General features: G+C 53.2%; 4 protein-coding genes across 4 annotated transcripts; 3 read left to right on the top strand and 1 right to left on the bottom strand.

The window, feature by feature from the left end:
• Positions 1-2,627: 2,627 nt before the first annotated feature.
• Positions 2,628-6,854, bottom strand: BDP55DRAFT_700893 (RecF/RecN/SMC N terminal domain-containing protein). Its single transcript, XM_060577913.1, has 3 exons — positions 6,647-6,854; positions 3,326-6,591; positions 2,628-3,268 (listed from the first exon to the last, which is right to left on the bottom strand). Exons 1-3 carry the CDS (start codon positions 6,682-6,684, stop codon positions 2,970-2,972), a joined length of 3,603 nt encoding a protein of 1,200 aa, XP_060435174.1. The 5' UTR covers positions 6,685-6,854; the 3' UTR covers positions 2,628-2,969.
• Positions 6,855-10,922: 4,068 nt separating this feature from the next.
• Positions 10,923-17,543, top strand: BDP55DRAFT_647183 (SNF2 family domain-containing protein). Its single transcript, XM_060573759.1, has 3 exons — positions 10,923-11,345; positions 11,424-11,441; positions 11,626-17,543. The coding sequence occupies exons 1-3, from the start codon at positions 11,335-11,337 to the stop codon at positions 17,273-17,275; spliced, it is 5,679 nt and encodes a 1,892-aa protein (XP_060435173.1). The 5' UTR covers positions 10,923-11,334; the 3' UTR covers positions 17,276-17,543.
• A 259-nt stretch (positions 17,544-17,802) lies between these two features.
• BDP55DRAFT_647180 (Metallo-dependent phosphatase-like protein) lies at positions 17,803-18,938 on the top strand. Its single transcript, XM_060573758.1, has one exon. The coding sequence runs from the start codon at positions 17,887-17,889 to the stop codon at positions 18,685-18,687; it is 801 nt and encodes a 266-aa protein (XP_060435172.1). The 5' UTR covers positions 17,803-17,886; the 3' UTR covers positions 18,688-18,938.
• Positions 18,939-19,096: 158 nt separating this feature from the next.
• On the top strand, positions 19,097-20,678 carry BDP55DRAFT_542291 (uncharacterized protein; the record flags this gene model as incomplete). Its single annotated transcript, XM_060568302.1, has 3 exons — positions 19,097-19,120; positions 19,202-20,485; positions 20,553-20,678. 3 exons carry the CDS (start codon positions 19,097-19,099, stop codon positions 20,676-20,678), a joined length of 1,434 nt encoding a protein of 477 aa, XP_060435171.1.
• Between the last annotated feature and the right edge of the window lie 3,596 nt (positions 20,679-24,274).

Below are 24,274 nucleotides of genomic sequence, written 5' to 3'. Positions count from 1 at the left end.
GCTTGGTAGTGGGTGAGGCCGATAGTGATCGGCCGTTTTCCATTCTGAACACGGCCCCCAATGGCCGACCACTTACCTGTCACGCCCGTTACCAAAGAGAAAACGATGCCCTGTATTTTCTCCAAACAGCAGAGAGGATACCCCAAGGGCAGGCCCCAAGAATGGAGTCCCTTTCCAGGTTGTGAACCAAGAAAGCCACCGGTCAATTGGCCGTCCCCATGGGGGTGATTGATGGTTCAATCGGTGTAACTCGGTGATTTTTGGGGTTATGCGATGTGCTCCCCATGATCCTGCAGGCCCAGCCTCGATTTCCCTTTTTTTTCCTTTGGTTCGCGGATGTCACTCGTCAGGACGTCCCTCGACATTGTCTTGGCAAGACTGCAACTGATTCAGCGCAAGACTTTGCCAAGCCCTACTGTGGTCGTCCAAGTGCCGTAATAACTTGCGGCACGTATCAACTTTCGCCGTTTTGGAAACATGGCTCGTGCCTACCCTGGGCGTGTACAGTCCTGCAGGGTCCGTTTTACCAGTTTTGGCATATGGTTGGATGGAGTTATACATAGTAATCCCGCCGCAGGAGAGATCAACAATGTGATTGACTAAGGTAAAGGTAAGACAAAGACGCAGACAAAACTGCGCTGCAGAGATGTGATGCTCACACGGAGGGGGATTGAGGGGGGACCTCCTAACGGTCTTTCTGCAACCACCTCAAACGACGTAGAGACGGCACACGTTCCTCGAGAGAGAAATCTGTAGCCTCTGTAGCCTGTGGCGCTCGTAGAATTCATGCCTACACATGCTTCGACATTCTTGGCGCGCTCGACGCTTGGGGTTTGCCTATCCCGTACAGGGAAAAGTGATCGCCCATCAATCCCGTCGGGCGGGAAGACAGTCAACAAGAAGAGACGTCTGAACTTCTCTTGAACTCTCTTTCCATTTTCGTCTCATCGTATCTTTCCCCCCTCAAAAAAGTAACACACAAAAGTGCTCTCGACCAGTTGGTTTCTCCCCATCCAAAACACCTAGTGTACCTTTACAAACCCGCCAAGAGCACCCAAGAGTTTCCAAGAGTCCCCAAGAGTACCCAAGCCTTTTCCCCAAGACGATTTACCGGCATTGAAGCTTTTCGATACTCACGAATTATCGGTCTTGGCCCCGGTTGACGCTGGGGCAGATCGGCATTGGCGTTTCTTTTCCTCTCTCTCTCTCTCTCAGGCATTGATGGATTTTGTTCACCAATCAAGCCGGGTAACCGATTTCTTGTCTACATCCCCAAAGAGAAGCCAAGAAGGTCTCCAAAGCATAGACGGCCTTTCCCCCGTGTTTGTCATTCTCCTATTGTAGTAGTTACACCTCGACAAGCCAAGAAGTTTCAAGCAACATGCCACTCTTGGCTTCAAAACAATAGTCAATCCCGATCCCCCTAGCCGCACGGGTAGATGTTCTATTCTCGATACGGCCAAATGTTCCCCCTCTGGCTCGATTGGGAAAAATGATGATTCCGGATTGCTCTCCGTGATGACTCTTCCCACGGGGTGCCTTTCGTTTTATCTGCCATCTGGACCGTGTCGTGTCAAAAAAAGGCCGCGCCGCCGTCGCCGTTGCCGGCCCCAGGAAATGTCACCGTCGGGCACCTATCAAAAACTCCCCGCCATGCCATCCAACCCCCAAGTTCCATCCCCCCCCATTCCCCCCGCGTAACTAGGGGAGTTTAGAAACGACGATGGAGGGAACCAGTTCCAAAATTTGCAAGTGCCGAAGGGAAGGGGGGAGCGTAACATGGGGTGAACACACATACATGTCACACTACACAGAAAAGAAAACATCCCGGTTGAAGATCACCCATTGAATGATACATCTTCTTCACACACGTAGATCAGATATCATCCCACAGGCATTCTGTACAAGAATAGCATTCTCTCCAACGGCGGCACGGCGTCCGGCGGGTATGGTCCGTACGGGAGTATACGGATAGAATCGTCCTGACAAGGCTGACTAGGTAAAGACTTCTGGACAAAGAGCCAAGCAAAAAACCAACTAGCCAGTCACAAGTTACCAACCAACCAACCTCCTCCTCCCCCTTCGGCTAAAAGCCTCAAGGTATGCTTATAGGTCATATGCAGGACCGTAGATCCCCGTGGGGAGCAGGCCGTAGAAAAAGGGCGGTGGCCTGCTTTTCTTGGCGAAAGGAGAGGAGAAAAAAAGCCAATCGTCGTCGATGCCCCCCTCTGATGGAATCTTCCTTGTCTTTCCGAAAGAGTGCCCAGCCACAGATGGTGACGTGGGACGGTTGACCAATGAGGCAGCATTCTACCAGCCCTGTGCCTCTTTTAACAGAGTCGTAATGTAGAAAGCAAGGTTCCGGGAGATCTACCCCAAGCCGCATGTGCTTGTTGACAACTGCCAACCAGTTGTGCCAATGTGTGGTGAACCGCTTTGCTTATTCGTGGGCGATAACGATGTGAGGATGAGTTGTTCGCCGGGCCGCGTAATGAGGGACGCGAAAGGGCCAAGACTTGATGATGTTGATCATGAAGATGGTGATGGTTGTCTTCGTCGTCGTGGTAGAGGTGATGGATTACACATCACAAAGGGCAGTGCCACACTTGGCAGTGCAGGAGGCAAGTCTCTCTCTCTCTCCCCAAGACGAGAATGAACACTTGTGATTGATGGTTTCGTAACAGAAGCTATGAATGGTGCCAAAATATGAATCCCTAGGCTCATTTCCCACCAGAACTTACTTACAGACAAGGCAAGAGGGGCGCTTCAAACCCACCCCCAAGCCACGCCGCCCCCGTGATATCAAACAGTCAACCGCCAACAAGTCGCCGCAACGCCATTGCCAAGAGATATCCCCCCTCTCGTCAACGGACGATGACGAGGGGAGCCCCATCTTCAAGCCACCCCAGACCGAAAATCATGAACATGGTTCCCAAACAACAACACACCACCAATCATCCCTTTCCACTTTACTTTCCTGCCGCGACACCCTCGACGAAGCTCAGGGCCTCTTCGGTAGGTACACAGTCAATGGAACTTGTCTTGCTGTGGAAAGTCACACCGTAGCACTTGTCGGCGACGTGGACAATCTCGGGTCGGAAGGTGGTGCAGATGAACTGCGTTCCGGCCTCCTGGGAAATAGACTCCAAAAGACTGGCGACGGCGGTACGGTACTGGGCGTCGAGGTTGGCGTCGACCTCGTCGAAGATGACCATGGGACTGCTCTCCGTTTGCTGAAGGGCAAAGATGAGACACAAGGCACACAAACCTGAACAAGTTTTTAGTAAGACTGATACGCTAGTATTGGGGATAGGGCATGGCTTACTCTTCTGACCACCACTGAGTTGCTGGATCCTCTGCTGCTCATCCAGAGTCTTCGAGTTGAAGGACACACTGATACCGACACCGGTGTAGTTCTCAACGCTGCGGTTCTGCTCCTCATCAGACTCCTCGGGGTCGACGCGACGATCCGTCCGGCGCTGGATGACCAGACGACCATGTCCAGCCGGGACGAGCTTTTCAAAGATGGTGGCGAACTCCTTGGACACTTGCTTGAAGGTACGCTCAATAGCCTCATCCTTGCGCTGATCGAGATGGGCAACGAGCTCCTCGATAGACTCCTGCGAAGCATCCAGCTCTTTCCTTCGCTTCAGGAGCTGGTCCTGTTGCTGGGTGAAACTGTTGTACTGCTCAAACGCCTTCTTGTTGACGTGCTGGAACTTCTTGAGGGCATTGCGGACCTTCTTCAACCGTGAGTCGATTTGCCTGGGGTCCATCCTTTCGTACTTGTCAAAGGCCTCCTCGGGCAAAACTCCGAGATCTCTGATCGCCTTGGCGGCATCCGCAGCCTGGGCCGTGTAAACGGCCTTCTTGGACATGCTCTTCTCGATCGAGCTACGCTGCTTGGCTTCTCTTGCGGCAACGGTGCTGCGAATCTCTTCTTGCTCTGCCTTCTTGGCTTCGCGGCGGTCGAGCTTGCCGCCCTGCTCCTCGAGCTTCTCCTCAATCTCCTGCATCTTGGCTTCGATAGCGGCGGTCTCTCGTTGAAGCTTCTTGAGTTCCCTTTGTGCCTCCTTAAGGCTGCCAGATTCTCCAGAAGAAGTGTTGTTCTCAAAGGCCTGACTGTTGAGTTGATCCAGACGCAACTGGAGGTTCTGGTTGATGTCTGTCTCAAGGATCTGTTTCCGGCTTTCCGCTTCTCTCCGCTTCTTGCTGGCATCGTTCCACTCCTTTTGAAGTCGCTGCACTTGCGCGTCCAGCTCAACAAGCTGCCTCTCCTCAGCATTACTGAGCGACTTCTTGAAGTCGGACGCGAGTTCGGACTCGTTGGCGGCAAGACTCTCGGTGAAAATCTTCATGTCTCGCTCAACGGCATCGCGGTGCCTCATGGCGTCGTTGAGACGTCGCTTCTCGTGCTCGAGCTGTCCGTTCTTGTTGGCGAGTTCGTGCCTCAGAGGTTCGAAGCCGCTCTCCAACTGTCGGAGCTTCTGCTCTGCCTTCTGAACTTCACCCATGGCACGAGTGATTTCCTGCTCCTTCTGTTCTATCTGGTTTCTAATCCGATCAGACTGCTGCAGGAGCCGCTCATACTCGTCTCTCCACTTGTTGACAGCCTGAACGCCTTCAAGTCTAGATCGCCTGGGGTCGATGTAACCACCCGTCATCGCACCCCTCTTGTTGGTGGTATCGCCGTCCAGCGTAATGGCATCGACACCGTGACTCCTTGCGTACTGGCCTCCTATGCTCAGGTTGGGGCACACGACGACTTTACCAAAAACTTGCTGGAAGGCCTTCTCGTACATTGGATCGTAGCGAATCTTGCTCAGCAGCGGCACGATTCCGTCTTGAGATCTCGGCATGTTGATGCTCCTTGGATGGAGGCGGTTCAGCGGCATAAAGGTCAGTCTACCTCCATAGTTAGAGCGGAGGTGGTTGGTGAGGAATGTGGCCGTTTGATCGTTGTCGACAATGTAGTGGAACATGCTGTTGCCAGCGATTTGCTCGACAGGAAGTCGGTAGGTATCGCTGACTTCGAGGAGCTCCGCCATCGTGCCGTAGGCGCCGGGGATATCTTGCTCATGCTTCAGGCGCCTAATCGTGGCAAGACCACGGGCAGTGTCGCCATCCATCATGGAGCTCAACTCACGCTCGGCCCTGTCTCTCTCCTGCCGCGCATCTCGCAAGATAGTATCGAGTTTCTCTTCTTCGCGGCAGAGCAACTTTTTCTCGTCATCGAGTTTGTCCAGCGTTTCCCTGGCCTTGCTGGCTTCCTCGAAAAGCTCGTTTCGAATCCCGCTCGAGCTTTGCAACTGCTCTCTCAAGCTGGCAACATCAATCTCGAGCTGCTTGATTGAGTTCTCGGTTCCAGTGACATCCTCGTCAGCGTCCATCTTGTTTGCCTTGTGACTCATGAGCCTCGAATGCAAATCGTCGATTTCCGCCCTCAAGTAATTATCGCGCTCGGCCTTGTTCTTAAACTGGGAGCCGCGACTTTGCTTGGTGAATAGGCGATTGCGTGTGGCTTCAGCGGTGTCCAGCTGCTGCTTCTTCTCGACTTCTTGACTCCTTCGTCTGGTGTACTCCGGGATGACATTGTTCAGCTCTGCTTTCTTCGTCTGAAGCTCTTCAATAGTCGCCGCGAGATCGGCCTCGTGTTGTTGCTGGGCTTGAACGGCCGCGGACTGACCATCTGATAAGGTCTTGACCTTGAGCTCAGCCTTCGCCTTTGACTTTGCTGTTTCGCGGCGGTCCTCCTCGAGCTGCCGGCGCTCAACCTTGAGCAGGTCCATCTCCTTGGTCAGCTTGTGGATCTCAGACTCCAACTTGGTCAAGGTCTTTTCGGCATCCTTGAGCTCAGTCCGTATCGAATCCGTGTTGTCCAAGCCGTTCTGTCGAATGTTCTCGATGCGCTCAAGCTGTTCCTGAATTTGCTGCTGCTCTTGGTAGTACAAGGCGTACTCGAGGCATCTGCGTTCGCGATCCTTGTCCTGGAAACCACGGAGCTCCTCCTTCTCCTCTTCCAACTCAGCAAGACGCTCTTTGATGTAACCAAGAAGTTCGTCAATCTTTTCTCTCTTGTTGTTGGTCTCGTTCATGATCTTGAGCGACTCGGTTCGGCGCGCTTCGTAGACCTGTGTACCGGCGACCTCCTTCAGAAGGGTGAGTCGGTCAGACTCCTTCATGTTGGTCAGGGCCGTGACACGACCCTGGGGCACAATGTAGTAGGGATTCGACCTAGAGAAGCCAGCAGCCTCGAGTAGGTTGACAACATCGTTCTTGGTGACAACTTTGCGATCGACCGAGTATTCGTCCTTTTTTGTTCCGATGGTGCGACGCAGAATGACCTCCTTGCCTCCCGTCGGAAAGCGCTCATCGCTATTGTCGAAGATGATTTCGACATATGCAGACATGACAGCCGATCCTGAGCCTTCGTGCAATAGAGCCTGGCGCTCCTCGCGGGTCATCTGAGTGTAGGCGTCACTCAGGACGAAGCGCATCGCCGCAAAGAAGTTACTCTTGCCGGATCCATTGCGACCGACAATGACATTCGTACCGGGGGAGAAGGGTTCGATGACGGTCTGTTCCTTGTAGCTATTGTCAAGTCAGCGGGGTGTCACTCTCTGCGGTCTCGTCGCAAGGGGCACACCTCTTGAAGCCTTGAATAATGCACTGCTTGATGTACATGATGAGGGAGAGAGTCGCGGCCTCAAGGGCGGCGATTTTGCGCGGTTGAAGTCGCTGATGGAGTTCGCTGCGAGTCGCGCAGTATTTTCATCGGTATACTGACAAGTCGTGATAGTCGATTGCTGGTGGTGGGGATAGACGACGCGTCTAGGAATCGCGAGGTCCTCCTGCGTGGGAGGTCAGGGCGCGTCTAACCTGGGGTGCGGTCGCCCATTTGGCAGGCGGTGGGTGCCTGAGGACGAAAGGGCAAAGGAGGCATAATCGCACAGTTGGTTGTACAGTGTGCGACGTATTTATGACTATTTAACACTGTACGTGACTTCCACTTAAACCACCCTCTCTCAGCAGAGTCAGCATTTTACACAACGATGAAACTATTTGGAAATCAGCTATCAGTCAACAACGGCGGCACACTCTTCAGTAAATACGAAATATATTGCTCTAGATGTTCTGCCTGATTATGGACTCTATTCCCAGTCATTAGCGAAAAGCCCATGCTGGATGGCTGTCTTCGCGGGACGAACAGCCCAAGAAAGCTTCATTGTTCCGATGCCCATGACTCGAAAAATGTAATCCGTCTGTTGTTTCTATAAGCTTATTGAAGGAATTGGCTGAGCTTCCGATACAGCAACGGCCGTTGAGCCCATCCAAACGCTATCTACTCAGGTACGGTGAAACTCGCCGATCTGTGGTTGGATCTCTGCAAGATCCATCCATTGCTTGATATGCTTTGGAAAAGGGCGGTCCGACTCGGTCTCGCCAATTGCTCTCGAAGACTTCTTCCGCAACAAAGCAGCTGTATCCGTGAACGCAGAACTATATGCGAATCTCCGACAATACCAGAAGTTCGTCATAGACGGATACACTTGCCCGGACAGGCGCATTCTCTTCGACGCAGCACCTGTCAAGCATTAAATGTGGAGGCATAAGATGTCAACCCGTTTTTCCTTAGGGTCTTTCTTCTTTCACATCCCTCGACCGTTCCGACACTTCCGCGCAGACCTTCAACTACTCGCAGGGCCTGCGCCTGTGTGCCTGAGCGCATGCAAAGCTGTCTGTGACTCTGTGGCTCTGTGGCTACAGGAGGCCGGGGCAAAAAAGTTTTCCTAGTGTGCAGCGACCGGGAGACTCGATTATTGGTGTGCTTGAGGCTTGAGCAGCATTCATGACACCGGGCGATCAGCAAGTAGTTTGAGCTTCAACATGGATGGAGCTGGGTCCGTCCAATATGCACCCCAGTCAAGTCACCGGGAAGCTATGCGCACTGACCACATGAACGACACAGAGTACACGTACTCCCTCCAGCTTTTGACGGGATAGCCACGTTGCTGGATATTAAGGTGTCGGCGGGAGAGCAGGAACCAAGGCGATTCGCTGGTGCAGTCCGAATTTCAGAGGAAGAACAGAACAGAGAACGAGTTTGCTAGCCAGCAGACGGAAAGCCAGGAACATGATGATGTGAGAGTCACATTCATCGATGGCCGCGTTTTGGCTTGCTCGGCCAGTTGTCAGGGGTAGGAAAAAACCAGGAAATGGCAGTAAACTGAAGAGCCAGGGTAGTCGAAAAGGCCGAGGCGGGTAAGACAGACACTCTAGCAGCTCGCCCCTGGAACGGCCGGGGACGGACGGGACGAGCGGAGCACGACTGAGATGACATGAGGCCATCGCAATCCAAAAGTCCGTAATGACTTGTTGTCGCTAGCAGTGCATTTGCTGTGTCTGTGGCTGCAATCTAGGTAGTCAGCTCGGCCAGCATTTGCAAAGGTGAAAAGAACGGACTGGTGGCGGAGACGAATCAGAGCAGCGTGCCGTCGGAACGCCAGATTCTCGGGACCCTTGGAGGGCTACGCCGAGATTCCCAAGCTTACCCCACGTCTTGTGGCAGCCGAAGCAGCTTGTTTCCCATTCGAGGCATCAGCCTAAACTGGCCGCAGCTGCACCAGCATAGCATGCCTGTGATGATCCTCGCGCTGGCGTTGGTCTGCTGCACTCGCAATCTGCCTGCCACCATCGCCATCGCCATCTTCCCATGATCCATCTCATACCTCAGTCCATCCATCCATCCATTCAAAACACTGAGCAGACAAGTCATCCAGTGATTCGTTGCCGCAGCAGGTCTAGTCATCGGATTTCCTGGCGGCGCAAGGTCGTGAAAGGTTGCCTGGTGCCCAGTGCTGCTGATAGGGCGAGGTACAAGAGGTCGTCTTGTCTGTGTGTAGCGCAGGTCCGGTCTAGGTTCCAAGGGGCAGCCCGGCCTGCCCATTGCAGGGCCAGCTTGGAGACCTTAGACCGATCTGTCTAGTTGGTTTAATCAGATGCGATGGATGACCAGAGTTTGGCGTGTTGCTGAAGAGCAGCCCATACCACGGCAACATGGCAATTTGGTGTTTCGGTTTGGGGGAAAAGCCACGCCCAGTCAGTCGGTGGCAAGGGGCAACGGTGGTGGCAGGTATCCAAGAGAAACCGCTTAAGATCTGCCGCCAATTCTTGCAAGTCTTGGAAAGGGACAAGACAAGACAAGGCAGGCCCGCCGGCCATCTCACGCAAGGGAGAGAACTCAGAAAGTTGAATGGCGCATGCGAACGTGGAAGCTTGTGTGCCTGCCTGTTCACTGAGTGACTACTAGCTCTCACTGTAATTTGATGATGCCATTGTAGAGGATGAGACGCCGTTCTGAAAAGTGCCGAGCGGAACTTTGCGCGTGGGGATGAATGCCAGTCTGTCAGAGACGGAGAGAAAACTCAAAAGGTGGAAGAGTTCCGAGGGTTCGCGACGCCAGATGTATGTATGTGTATGGTGTGATGTGGTCAGCGAGTCTGTTCCTGTCTACTTGCGGATGCACTCTTCAGGGTTGGTTAGTCTTCAATGACGAGGTCGAGTAAAGTTTTCCCCCCCATCTGCCCCAGTCAGAGATACGTCTGATGAAGATGGTAGAGGGCGTCGCTGGCTCGTGGCGTTGAAATGCATATATTGGTTTGCAAAAGCCGCAATGCTTCGGTGACACCGTCATTCGAGGTTTCTTGTAAAATTGTTCGGGAGTCACGATGGAATGGAGGTCGTCGCGAGATGAGATCGTGACCCTCTAAGAGGTTAAGAGTGCTAACCGGGGTGATAACAGACATGGAATATCGAAAGGGAGAAGTGGACGAAAAGGGACGATGACATGGTAGAAAAAAAAAAAGGCGGCCGGAGAAGACGACGACGACGACAGGTTCCAGAGTGGCAGAACAGGGTTTATTGTTTGCTGGGGAGTGGAGGTGGACTAGGTGACTAGATGACGCTAAGGAGATTAAGCGAGACGCCGTCGCTGCGTGAAGGAACGGCTGGCTTTCCTTCCATTTTTTTTCTCTCACGGGCCCACGGGTAATTATAAAAGTACTGCAGGCATACCTTTAAGACTGTCCGGGCCCCTCCACCCCAAAATTTCCCTTCCAGAGCGACGTCGAGGTGCTGCCCTTTTGACGCGACCCCTTCAATACTCGCATCCCATTGGCTCGTTTCTCTTAGGTTGGTCAGCACCACAGGCACCAACAGCAGTGCCCAAGGCCCCAAACCACCTGGGCAAAAGCCTTCACCACCTCAGTAAGTGTATTCGTACCTTCTTATCCCGCCCCGTTCAGTCCCATTAGGTAGGATCTGGTATCCGTACCTCAGGCAGGCACCATCCCCCCAATCCACAACCACGCCCGCCTTCACGCACTGCACTGCATTCCCGCCTCGCACCTGGCTGGCATTGCGTCTGCCTTTCCCCAAGATCAATACCTACTTGAAGGTGCCCATATCTACATATGCGTGTCTCTTCCTTCCCACTTTAAGGCGTCATCCCTCCCTTTTTCGAACCTCACCTCACCTTTTAATAGGCGCCTTTTTCTTCTTCTCACGACTTGACGCTTATTCCTTGCAACAGCAGCTTTTGCGACAATTCGGCGCACACACCACAACTATTCACGACGCGTCTACGCATAACGCCTTGCACCGAGATTCTACGTGTTTACGCAACTTTCTCGCATTCCGTCCATCATCTTGCACAACTTGCAACAAGCTCCGACTCGACGCGGCGATTTCTCCTGCATCGTCCTACTTCTGATGCATGCATGGTAGTCGCATCCTTTGATTAAGACTCGGCTTGATCCGCAGTGGACAGGATCGCGATTTGCATCCGGCCCCATCAACGTTACCCGCTTTCTCAATTTCGGTACGTATTACCTACATCGAGTCCGCGTTTCCTTCATTTCCCCGTTATGCTCATATCCACCCCAAACCTTGCACCACTTTCTCTCCATCTCAACATGCCATTGGCCGTCTCGGTCCGGCGCGTCCTCTATCGCTCTACCTGCCCTTCCCTTCACTATCGAGATCACCTCATCGTACCTTACATGTTACTCCACCAGCTGCCATGATTCAGTTTCGACCCCAGACTGCATCATCTCTGTTTGGGCACGGGAAGGTGGCATGTACCGCGTGTTTAAACTCCAGCATCCCTCTTCCCTACCTCCTACCTCATCCTTGCATCTCCAAGCATTCATGTTGTCATCTTTCCTTCACCAAACAACCCTGGACTCACCTCGTCCTTTTGGAACTCATGATTAACATCTCTCACAGAAGTTCAGTCTGATGATGAAAGTCTCAGCAAATACATCATAATTCAAAATGGCGTCGAGGTAAGGTTCCTTCCTGGCAACTTTCGCGATCACTCAGATCCGATCAACATTGAACTAGCACTAACCTTGCTTCAATAGACTTGACAGATTGGTCACGTGAGTACAGCCACCTGACATCCCTTTTGATCTTGGCAACACAACACAACCCTCGTTGTCTGCTTTATCTGAATCCAGCCCACCTCAGCTCTGGGGATGCCCGTGCTTGGCGGGCTTGGTACTCAGTCGCAGTCGAGACTTTGCATCATCGCATGGTGAACTGATTACTAACTGCTTCGCGTAGGATTCTCGAAACGGGCAGCACCCGTTTAATCCGTGACACCGCTGTCAACCAACTTGCCGACTGGCAAAAGCAGCATCCTGATGAGCTTTTCAACCTTCTATCCAGAGTTGTGCCTTATCTCCGGCATAAGGACTGGGAGACGCGCTCTACAGCAGCCAAGGCGATAGGCAAGATCACCGAGAATGCACCTCTGTATGACCCTAATGAGGATGAGGACTTTGCACCAGTCAAGAAGGATGAGCCAGAAGAAAATGGCCACGTGAAAAAGGAGGAGGAAAAGGATGTTGCTTCATTCTCTTCCAGCGAGCTTCTCAAACTGGGGTCACTCAACGTAGAGCACATCATCAAATTTGGTCGCCAACTTCTGAGAGGCGGCAATATCGAGTATGCTCTGGCATCATTGGACCCACCGGCACGGCTAGCCCACCAAAAGAAGACTCTCAATGGACGGCTTGGCCTCTTGGGCAGGGTCTTTGAGGATGCCGAGATGCCAGTCGTTGTCGAAAAGGAACATAGCCCTCTTACTCCGCAGGAGTCAGCAAATGGCCACAATGGCAACAAGGAGAGTGCCATCTCCCACGGTCAAAGCCAGCCGGCAGAAGAAGCAGGCTTGAGCTCTAGGCAACTCAACGTTCTCAAGAGGAAGCGCAAGAGAGAGTTGCAGAAGGCTGCTCAAGGAAAAGGGGGGTTTGGCGATTTAACCATGAGAAGGACGACAACAGCAGGATCCGAAGGTTTCGACGAAACACCAGCAGCAGACGCCGACACAAAGCAGAAGAACGGGAAGGTCAATGACTACTTCAACTTGGACAGACCAGCAGACGTCGATGAGGAATCAAAGGTCGTCAGCGAATTCAAGGGACAAGTGATACCGATCAAGTCCGAAATCGAGGTTGACGAGACAATGGAGGGTGCTGAGTGGCCCTACGACAGACTTTGCGATTTCCTCAAGGTCGATCTTTTTGACCCTTCCTGGGAGACTCGCCACGGGGCTGCGATGGGCATTCGGGAAGTGATTCGTGTGCATGGAGGTGGAGCTGGCAGAGTTCGTTCAAAATCACGGGCTGAGAATGACCGCTTGAACCAGTCTTGGCTGGACGATTTGGCATGCAGACTTTGCTGCGTCCTTATGCTGGACAGATTCACCGACTACAGTTCCGATACCTCAGTCGCTCCGATCCGCGAAACCATAGGACAATCTCTCGGGTCGGTCCTTCGCCATATCCCGGCAGAATCTGTTCACGGCATCTACAAGATTCTCTACCAAATGGTCATGCAGGATGATCTCCAGCTCGATATGCTTCAGTGGTCTGTTTGCCACGGTGGCATGGTTGGACTGAGATACGTCGTAGCGGTTAGGAAGGACCTTTTGCTGGAGGACAGTGAGATGATCGATGGCGTTGTCCGTCTAGTCATGAAGGGGCTGGAGGAACATGACGACGATGTCAGAGCAGTGAGCGCCGCGACCTTGCTCCCCATGACCAAGGAGTTCGTCACATTACGCCCTGGATCCATTGACAGCCTCATCAACATCATGTGGGGCAGCTTGGCCGATCTTGGTGACGACCTCAGTGCCAGCACTGGTAAGATCATGGATCTACTTGCCACACTCTGCAGTTACCCCGAAGTTCTGCAGGCCATGGAGACGTCCGCTGCGCAGGATGAGGAGCGTTCGTTCACCTTGCTGGTGCCGCGCCTGTACCCCTTCCTACGACACACCATCACTTCCGTTCGCTTAGCTGTGCTGAAGGCTTTGATGACATTCGCGAATCTGGGAGCTGAGAACTCACGAGGCTGGCTCAACGGAAGAATTCTACGACTGATCTTCCAGAACGTCTTGGTTGAGAGGGATAGAGAAACACTGGCGATGTCATTGGACGTTTGGACAGCACTGGTTCGCTCACTTGCACAGACGCCCGAGATTCTTGCCGACGAGTTCGCTGCACACGTCGAGCCTCTGATGAGACTTACACTACACCCAATTGGTGTGTCCCGGCATCCCTTACCCATGCCCGCCCACCTATTCCAAAAGCCATCGGGCGGCACTTATGCACCTGTCGCCGTCACACCTGCCCGGAAGGCCTCTTCCCCTGACGGGCCCGAGAGAGCAAACAAGCGTCGGCGCAAATCTGCCAAGACGGATGACGTTCCAGTAACCTCTCATACCCACGACGTTGACGGGCACATGATCCAGGGAGATGTGGACCTCGTCGGCATGGATACTCTGATTCGATCGAGAGTATCAGCCGCCAAAGCCATGGGCCTGATCATGTCCTTCATTCCTATTGCCAGCCTTGCCGAGTACGACCAGCTACTTCTCGCCGGTATCTCCGACCGGGCTTCATCCACACAGCTCTCAGCATGTATGGTCATTGATGAGTATGCTACCAACGGCCCAGCCGAAGGAGCACAAAGATACGCAGCGCCTCTGCAGAAGATCATTGAGACTGAACGTCCTGCTCACTACGGCGACCTCGTCAGCTTCATGCATCGGGTGCGATCCCAATGTCAACAACTTCTCAACATGTTCCGCGATCACGGCAAAGTGTCTAGTGGACGGCTTCCGACACTGGCTGTTCTTGTTCAAGGTGACGAGCAAGCAGGTCCAGGTGCCTTCTCCATTGTCGTTGCAGACAAGGTCGTTGGAGAGGATTTCGACAAGCTCAAGAAGGCCATGTCTCCAGGACAGCGTCTGGTTGCTAGCCAGATGCTCAGCGAGGCCAGGGAAGTGGCCGTTTCTGCGATCACTGACGCCAAGGCCGCCAAGGACTCACGGGATGTTCGCATCAAAGCAGGTGCAGCTTGCGCCTTGGTTGCGATCAAGGCCCTGCCCAAGAAGCCCAGCCCACTGATCAAGGGCATCATGGACAGCATCAAGACAGAGGAAAACCAGGTGCTCCAGAGCCGGGCGTCGGCGACCATTGCAAGACTTGTGCAAGTGTTCAACGAGATGGGTCGTCGCGGACCAGCCGACAAGGTTGTTTCCAACCTGATCAAGTTCTCCTGTGTGGAGGTCGCCGAGACTCCAGAATTCCCTGTCCACGCAGCCAAGACGGATTGCGTGCTTTCAATGCAGAAAGAAGAAGATCGAGTCGATCATGCGGACGCTGCCAAGTGGGCAAAAGAAGTCAAGGCTGCTCGCATCACCCGTCGTGGCGCTAAGGAGGCGCTGGAGATTCTTTCCAAGACCTACGGCGCCGAGCTGCTCACGGCCGTACCTACTATCAGGGTATTCATGGAGGACCCTCTTGTCAAAGCATTCTCTGGCGCATTGCCGGCTGAGGCCAAGGACCCCGAGAATACATTTGGCCAAGAAATTGTTGACGCCTTGTCCCTTATTCGGACGCTGATGCCAACACTTGACAAGGCCATGCATCCATTTATCATGGAAAAGGTGCCGTTGGTGATCAAGGCCCTCCATTCCGAGCTCTCCGTCTTTCGCTACATGGCAGCGAAATGCATGGCTACAATTTGTAGCGTTATTACTGTCGAGGGTATGACAGCTCTCGTCGAAAACGTCTTGCCATCCATCAGCAACCCTATCGACCTCAACTTCCGTCAAGGTGCGATCGAAGCCATTTACCACTTGATTGCCGTGATGGGCGATGCCATTCTTCCCTACGTTATCTTCCTCATTGTCCCCGTTTTGGGCCGCATGAGCGACTCCGATAACGAGATTCGCCTCATTGCGACAACCTCTTTTGCAACATTGGTCAAGCTCGTACCCCTGGAGGCAGGCATTCCAGACCCCCCAGGTCTGTCTGAAGAGCTGCTCAAGGGTAGAGATCGCGAACGAACCTTTATTTCCCAACTGCTGGACCCCAAGAAAGTGGAATCGTTCCAGATTCCCGTCGCTATCAAGGCAGAACTTCGTTCCTACCAGCAAGATGGTGTCAACTGGCTTCACTTCCTCAACAAGTACCACTTGCACGGCATTCTTTGCGACGACATGGGTCTTGGAAAGACCTTGCAAACCATTTGCATGGTTGCCAGCGACCATCACCAGCGCGCTGAAGAATTTGCGAAGACAGGTGCACCTGACGTGCGCCGTCTCCCATCTCTAGTTGTCTGCCCTCCTACGTTGTCCGGCCATTGGCAGCAAGAGATCAAGACTTATGCGCCCTTCCTGAGCGTCACTGCTTATGTTGGCCCGCCAGCCGAGAGAAAGAGTATGAAGGATAACCTGGACAAGACCGATATCGTCGTTACCAGCTACGACGTTTGCCGAAACGACGCCGACGTTCTTGCAAAATACAATTGGAACTACGTCATCTTGGACGAGGGACATTTGATCAAGAACCCGAAGGCCAAGATCACTATTTCCGTCAAGAAGCTGGCCAGCAACCATCGGCTAATTCTGACCGGAACACCCATCCAAAACAATGTGTTGGAGCTCTGGTCCTTGTTCGACTTCTTGATGCCCGGCTTCCTTGGTGCGGAGAAGGTGTTCCTGGACCGGTTTGCAAAGCCAATTGCCGCAAGTCGCTTCAGCAAGGCGTCTTCTAAAGAACAAGAAGCAGGTGCTCTCGCTATCGAGGCTCTCCACAAGCAAGTCCTGCCGTTCCTTCTGCGACGTCTCAAGGAGGAGGTACTGGATGATCTGCCACCCAAGATCTTGCAGAACTACTACTGCGACTTGAGCGACCTCCAGAAGAAGCTGTTCGATGACTTTACCAGAAAGCAAGGCAAGAAGCTGCAAGAAGAGGCCGGTCGTGAAGACAAGGACGCCAAATCGCACATTTTCCAGGCCTTGCAGTACATGCGAAAGCTCTGCAACTCTCCAGCCATGGTCATGAAGCCCGGCCACGGCATGTACGAAGAGACTCAACGCATTCTTAACAAGCAAGGCACCAGTCTCGAGGATCCGGTTCATGCACCCAAATTGACCGCTTTGCGAGACCTACTGGTCGACTGCGGCATTGGTGTGGAAGAAGCCGAGTCGAACGATCCTCTGTATCAGCCAATCAAGCCTCACCGCGCCCTCATCTTCTGCCAAATGAAGGAGATGTTGGACATGGTTCAGAATACGGTTCTCAAGACTATGCTGCCAGGCGTCACTCACCTTCGTCTAGATGGTGGGGTCGAAGCCAACAAGCGACAGGACATCGTCAATAAATTCAATAGCGACCCGTCGTACGACGTCTTGCTTCTGACTACCAGTGTCGGAGGTTTGGGGCTCAACTTGACGGGTGCCGATACGGTCATCTTCGTCGAACACGACTGGAATCCGCAGAAGGATATGCAGGCCATGGATCGAGCTCATCGGATTGGTCAGAAGAAGGTTGTCAACGTATACCGCTTGGTGACCAGAGGCACTCTGGAAGAGAAGATTCTGAGCTTGCAACGCTTCAAGATCGATGTAGCTTCAACCGTGGTCAATCAACAGAACGCCGGCTTGGCCACCATGGATACAGACCAAATTCTGGATCTCTTCAATCTTGGGGACACAGGGCCCAGTCTCATATCAGACAAGCCGCAAAACACGATGGAGGGTAGAGAGGAGGATATGGTGGATATCGAAACGGGAGACGTCGTCACGGGCAAGCAACCGGGCAAGAAGGCTTGGCTTGACGATTTGGGTGATCTTTGGGACAATCGCCAGTATGAGGAGAGTTTCGATCTGGATGGTTTCTTGAAGACCATGCAGTAATAAATACCCCCGACCACGGTCGTATCAGTAGGAAGTTGGAGGGAGGCCGTTGAGAGCCTTGTGTATGGAGTTTAGCCTGGCATCTGGTTTAGACAAGAGCGACTTGGATGCCTTTTCGATAGGGAGGCTTGAGACCTCTCACGCAATAGTGTACTCATAACGAAACGTGTGCGCGGAAACACCTGTACTATATGATACTAGCAATTTAACGACTCAAACGACGCAAGTTGGGTGGAAGAAAACAGCTGAGCATTTAAATCACTTTGACCATTCATTACCCAACTCTCAACTGCATCTGAACCCGTCTCGTGTGGTGATTGACACTATTGACCTATACGTGTGACTTCTCTGTTCAACGTTCTTCATTATCATGGAAACCCCAAAGACGGCAATAAAACTAGTCAACTTTGTTCCTCCAAAGGTCAACAATGAAAGCATTCTGATTAGATAATACACAGTACACCAGCAATCGTGATTTGAGAGGTTTATGATAGGCTACTCTTGCCTCCACATCAACACTTTGGGTGTGGCTAAGCAGCAGAGCGGATTAACACAAGTGCAATTAAAAGACCTTCCTCACACCACTTCGCCCAAAGGAAGCCGCTGGGCCCATGGCCGCAAAAAGGGCATCGACGGGCCTTGTGCAATTCCTCTCAGATCTGCATCTCGAAGCTAGCAGAGATTACTCAACATTTGACTTTCCCGCCGCGGCACCTTATCTCCTACTCTCTGGTGATATAGGTAGTCTATCCGACTACGACAGGTACCTCGGGTTCATCCGCCGTCAGACGGATCGGTACGAGGGTGTCTTACTAGTACTAGGCAATCACGAGTTTCACGGTCTCACGTACGACCAAACACTCGCAGAGGTAGCGAAGCTTGAAGCAGAGCCACCGCTAGAGGGGAGACTACATATACTCCACCAGCATAGATTCGACATCCCCGGTTCCGACGTCAGCATCCTGGGATGCACATTGTGGACGATGGTCCCAGAGGAGGCGAGGGCTGCGGTCGTGGGGAGAGTCAAGGATTTCCAGCACATCAAGGGGTGGAGCATTGAGGCACACTGCGAAGCTCACAGAGTGGACTTGGCTTGGTTGAAGACAGAGGTGCGGGAAGCGGTGGCGCGTGGGAGAGAGGTTGTTGCTGCGACTCACCATGCGCCTTTGTTGAAGGGGACTTCGGAGCCGAGGTTTACGGGTAGCCCATGGTCTTCGGCTTTTGCGACGGATGTATTGGAGGAAGTTGAGGAGTTGAGTCGGGTACGGTGCTGGGTATTTGGGCATACGCATCATTCTACGGATATGGTAGTGAAGGGTGTGAGGATTGTGAGCAATCAGAGGGGTTATGTTGGGGTTGGGAGAGTTGCGAAGGAGGGATTTCATCCTACAAAGACTTTGTCTTTTCGGTAGCCACCTTGCAAACTACTGCTCGGAAACTAAGAAAGAGACTCTGCGTGAAGCTGGTCAATTATCAGCTTGCAACTTGGGAGAATTGATTTGCTAGGTACGGTAATTTCAACCGGGCTGTGTGACAAGTGAACACAAAGAGTCAAAGTGAAAGGTGAGAGGGATGTCGTTGCTGATCTCATTGCTGAGCTCAGCTACCGGGATAGCAATACAGCGGCGGGGTAATGCCCCGCACCTGTGATGCACAGTGGCACCGTACTGGCTCTGCACAAGCTCCTGCCAACCAGCAGCCATTGTCAATCAAAATCCAGAACATTCCACTCAACAACATCGCTTCAAAGTCAACAATCGATGCCCACAGCAACTGGAGGCAATCACTCATCTGCATCATATTGCTGAAGCACCCGTTAAGATGCCCGTCGACTACAGCAAATGGGTGCGTTTCATATCCCCCATGCCCTCCCCAACCATGGACCTGGGGATGCCGACCGCAGTGGCTAACATGTAAATACGATAGGACGCTCTGGAGCTCAGCGACGACTCAGATGTCGAGGTCCACCCTAATGTCGATAAGCGCTCCTTCATCCGCGCGAAACAGAACCAAATCCACCAGGAGCGACTGCAGCGCAAGCATCAGATTGAGACGCTTAAGTACGAGCGCATCATCAACGATGGCTTGATGAAGCGCATCTCCAACCTCTTGGACGCCCTTAAGTCCCATGCCTCCGAGGCCGAGACCCGCAACCCCGGCGAGGTCGCCTTCCAGGCCGTCATGGAATCCGCTGGCAAGCCCGAAGACGATCAGCCGCCCGCGCGTCCCGAGGGAATCCACGCCGATTCGGAGCCGTTGCCTAGCTTCTCCAAGATGATGGCTGTGCTGTTGGATCAGGTCAACAAGGAGCTGGACGAGAAGAAGCCCGAGAACCGCTACAAGGCTATGCTTGAGGGTGTCGAGGGCCACCTGACCAAGGTGCAGAATCTGCAAAAGGAACTGTTTGCCAAGCTGGCTGAGCTGGAGAAGGAGGAGGGACGCAAGATCACGAGCGAGGGCATCCACACGGGGTTCGACAGCTCGCATGTCAACAAGTCCAAGGACACGGAGAAGAAGGAGGAGCAGCGCAAGCCGGAGCTCCTGAACCCCAACTTTGACATGACGCAGTCCCTTCCGGCCAAGTCGACCCAGTCGTACGACGACGATGAGGAGATCGAGGCGTCGCCCGCCGCCAAGAGGTTTGCGCAGATCAAGGCCGACGATTACACATCCAGCGCGCAGTACCTTTCCAAGAACCCGCAGATTCTGACAGAGCGGGAGACGGACGGCCTTCTGGTCCTCGCCTTTGACGCCGCTCTCGAGAGCAAGGACGACTTTTGCCGGCAGTGCGTCCACCAGGCGCTGCTGCTGCAGTACTGCAGAGCGCTGGGCAAGGACGGCGTGGGCATGTTCTTCAAGCGTATCACGACCAAGGGCCACCAGGCGCAGGAGGTGTTCTTCAAGGACGTGCAGGACACGTACGGCAAGATCAGGAACCGGGCGCGGGAGATTGTCAAGGAGCGCGCCAGCGAGCCCGAGGGCGTGGAGCAGATCCAGCTGCACGCGGTGGAGCCCGGCACGGAGATCAAGATTACGATCCCGCCCAAGGACAGCGAGGACCCCGCCGTGAAGGAGGGTCGGGGTATTTTTGAGACATTCAGCGCGGATTTCCAGAAGGCTCTGGAGAGTGGCAGTCTGGATGAGGTCAACAAGGTGTTGGGCAAGATGAAGGTCGAAGAGGCTGAGGATATCGTCGGCAAGCTTGGAGACGTGAGTAGTTCCTTCTTCTGTGCAGATGTCTGATGAGCCGGTTCACTAACAGCATCATGACCTATAGGCCGGCATCTTGAGTCTGGAGGAGCAGATTATCGACGCCACGACGGAAGAGGGCCAGAAGGCGCTCAAGGACATGGAGGCGGCGCAGGCCGGTTCCGAGTCCGGATTCGCGCCGGACCCTGAATAAATGAGGGGAAAAGGAAGCATTCGTACGTCGACTAGAGCCGGAACATGGGTCAGGGTCAGAGCACATTGCGCAGACTCCACGGTGGAGGAAGTGTTGGCTAGCGCAAAGGCACTATGATGAATAAACTGATGAACACGGAAGGATGGCCTGTCTGATCCAGTGGTCACTGAGTAAGCAGATTAGAGAGATCCAGAGACACAAGACATCAAAATTCTGAGCATTGAACACAACTTGAGCATTGCATGAACTGCGGCTGCGCCCTTGTCCGGGTGAAAGACAGGACACGCGTGACGGGAGGGGTGATGAAGGTTTTGACAATGGCATTAATGGCATTGGCGAATTCGTCCACGGTTCGGGTTCAACAAATGGGCTAAGACGAACGACATGCTCGTGTGTGCTGCGGCGGCGGACGTGGTTTTGCGCTCGGCGTGGCTTAGGTTGACAGCATGTTTTCGGGTGACGGTCCCTCCCCCACCCTCCTTACCGTACCTACTATCGTCGTTCCCGTACTTGACAGGCGTCTTTTTGGTTTTCCCCCTTCCCCGGCCGAACCGTGGCAGGGCAGGGTTACGTACGCCTCGGAATGGGCCGTGCGATCTTTCCTTGATTGCGATTTAGCCACTAGGCCACATGTGTTTTGTTGGTTAGTCACCTAAAAGTCAGAGGTTTGAATCTCTTGCCCTTTGCCTTGTGGTTCGTCACGATTCACGGAAGGGTAGCGCAGGGATGTGGGCGCATGGTGCCCGGTCGAGCGCCGAGGTGCCGGATTCCCCCCCATGACCGGGGGGGGGGGGGGATGGTTTGCCTCAAACCTCGTAAGGTGACATTCATCTTCAATTGCGTGTTCCCTTTCCTTCGCCTTGCGAGGCTCAGAGGGGAGGGAGAGGCCGAGAGCGTGGGGCGTAAGCGATTGGATGTGGTGTTTGCGGGCGATTCGCAGTATGGTTCTCACCTCGGTTCTTGGATGGAGGAAGGTGGGTTTATTCGGTGTTCACGATGTTCTGGACTGGAAGGCGATTTTGGGCTACGGATAACCTCCTGACGAAGAAGCTCCCGTCGGTCTTGGGAGTCTTGGTATGTTAGTATACGGAGTAGAGGACCAAGAGATTCACTAGCTAGCGGGACAAGTTCCGATGTCGTGGTCGACTAAATGTACGCTAGCTACTGTGGTAGACGTATGTGTTTGATGCGGGCCACGCACATCGCGGGCATGGCATTTGCTTGGTTCGTCTAGGCATGGGGTTTTTGATGGTCTAGGTGTCTTGGGAGGATAGAGAGAGGTAGAAAAATGTGACGAACACAGAGTCCGCGCGGAGGCAAAGGAAACGGCTTGTGCGCAGGACAAGCCAGTTTCCTATCCTGCGCCTGGACCTTTCTGGACCTGGAGAGTAGAAAGAGCTAGGTATCCGTAGACATGTTCGGATAGAGCTACCGAGCAAGACTGACGAGACAGACGTGGCTTTTCACCATCCTTTCCTTCGGGGTGATTGATAGATGTCAAAACGTTCTGTCTCGGATCGGTTCACTTGACTGCCCCCCCGGCTACAATTAACAACAGCTCTCTAGGTCGTTTTGACGATATTGGCGGTGTTTCACAGAGGTCAAAGACAAGCTGCGCAGCGTCACGTGGATGTATTTGTCCTGATCATTTGTTCATGTACTCTGTACTCTATACGCTACGATGAGTCTGGATTTCTTTTCCCGACCGCGCAAAGACGAAAGCGATCGGCATATCGGGGCGAGGCAGAGAGAGGAAAGAAAAATAAGCATGTCTTGGCCAAGCTATCGCTTAACCTACCATGTCGTCAGGTCCCGAAGAGGGAGTGTTGAGGCTGAGCAGAAGAAGTGAAGAAAGTGACATGAGCAGACGAGCACTGCGCAGAGAGTTCAAAAATAGCAACGGGAGGCGATCTGGGGCTGGGTACCCCTGTGGAGACCCCTTTTTTTCGACGGGAATACTGCGGTCTTTTCCGCTCGCCAGGCATGTAATATCCGTACTTCTGTCTACGTACATTCATTCTGCCTTGGACAGTTGTACAGTTGGGTGGGCTTTGTCAGCGATCCGTTTGTCTGCTGTGGCCCAGTGAGGATGCTCCTCGAAGATGTTGCATTTGGCGAACGAGTGCTGATGATGGTCATGGTGACGAAGCTGCTCTTTCTGTTCGGTGGAGAGTCCGTTACTTGTTTACTTGGTTTCCTGTTCCTGTTTCTTGTCCACTGTAAGTCTCCATCAAAATGCACCCAAATGGCATCTCTTCTTTGGATGGCAGAGGTACGTCTAGCTAGTGGCGACCCTAGAAACTGGGACAAAATTCCCGTGGCTTGGGAAGTTCTTTTCTTGGAACAGTGCTGGGGAACCCGCCGGCAGATGGGAACGGGGGGGGGGAGGAGGTCTGGACCACTCGAACCGCTTCGCTGGGCGGATGAGAAGCCACACCTTTTTTCTGCGGTGGCGGCGCTGGACTTGGAGTGTAGATCTCTAGCGTGCAAGCCACTCGCTTTTCCTTCCACCTGGCACCGCACCCAATCAGTGTGTCAGTGTGGGTGTTGTCTTGTGTGATCAACAGCAACGGAAAAGTTGGATGTGGGCTCTTCTTGTCGAGATTCTCCAATTTTTGTATGAGCCAGCCTTGGGAAATCAACAAGTACTCTCGGCTGGCCGGCTGGACAACCATTTGGGTTGGTGGGTGGTCGTAGTTCGGTTGTCGGAACGGCATGTGCGTATGTACAATCGGTTGACATGCCAAAGTCGGTGAAGTGACACGAAAATGTGAGGCGACGGGGGGAAAGGTGCAGAGTCAGCCGCAGTCCATAAGCAGGCACCACGAGTCAGCCTCTAGACAGCCTTTCTGAACAACACTGTTTACGAATAATGCGATTTTCTGGCCGAGGTACGGATACGTTGGTGGTTGCGAGGTTAACCATCTGCAGTTGTGCTAGAGAGATCTGCACACCGCATGAATAATACTGGAGCCCGCGCGTTGCAGGTTTTCCAAGTCAGAAATGGCCGTGGCAGGAGAGTTTGCAAGTTGCCTAGGTATTCTCTTGTTTACATCACTCGAATGGCGATGGAGATGAAAATAAAAAGAGGTTGACTTGGCTACCGACCTCATTCAGTATCCAGTTTATCTGGAGAGTTCGGATGTATCTGTACGGAGTGCATCTTGCATGTTCTCCATCAAAAGGTATCCTCACTATCCCAACGTTCATGTAACCCGCTGCCAGAGATACGTCATTGGGCCCCAGAGAAACATTTCCATCTTCACTTCTCACACACGGATCGTCCTCGGGCGGTACGACGGCGCCGAAAGCGAAAAAAAAAAAAAAAAAAAAAAAAGGACGGGAAGTCTGTCCTGGACCAGGGGGTTTCTTGTCTCTTGGCCCAAGCAGGAAAAAAAAAGTATCAAGCAATTAAGCAGTAAGCAAGTGTAAAGCACGGGACAAGATCTTTGTGCGATTGGGCAGAAGATTTCGGGTTGCGGCTGCGACTACGCAGGACACTCTGGCGCGCAATGCATTCCCATGAGCATGGTGATGGCGTGCTGTGGAAGGAATAACGCAGTTCACGTTGTGAGAGGTAAGGGAGGCCCCCGGCA

The sequence above is a fragment of the Colletotrichum godetiae genome (assembly GCF_030913485.1).
Source record: "Colletotrichum godetiae strain CBS 193.32 chromosome Unknown BDP55scaffold_4, whole genome shotgun sequence".
NCBI lineage: Eukaryota > Fungi > Ascomycota > Sordariomycetes > Glomerellales > Glomerellaceae > Colletotrichum > Colletotrichum godetiae.
The sequence above is the reverse complement of the archived record's forward strand: the minus strand, read 5'-3'. Positions and strand labels throughout refer to the sequence as shown.

Coding starts and splice junctions, on each gene's coding strand:
- BDP55DRAFT_700893 (XM_060577913.1), bottom strand. CDS start 6,684: ATGTACATCAAGCAGTGCATTATTCAAGGCTTCAAGAG. Junction 6,592..6,646: donor ATTATTCAAGGCTTCAAGAG/GTGTGCCCCTTG, acceptor ACTTGACAATAG/CTACAAGGAACAGACCGTCA. Junction 3,269..3,325: donor ACTCAGTGGTGGTCAGAAGA/GTAAGCCATGCC, acceptor AAACTTGTTCAG/GTTTGTGTGCCTTGTGTCTC.
- BDP55DRAFT_647180 (XM_060573758.1), top strand. CDS start 17,887: ATGGCCGCAAAAAGGGCATCGACGGGCCTTGTGCAATTCCTCTCAGAT.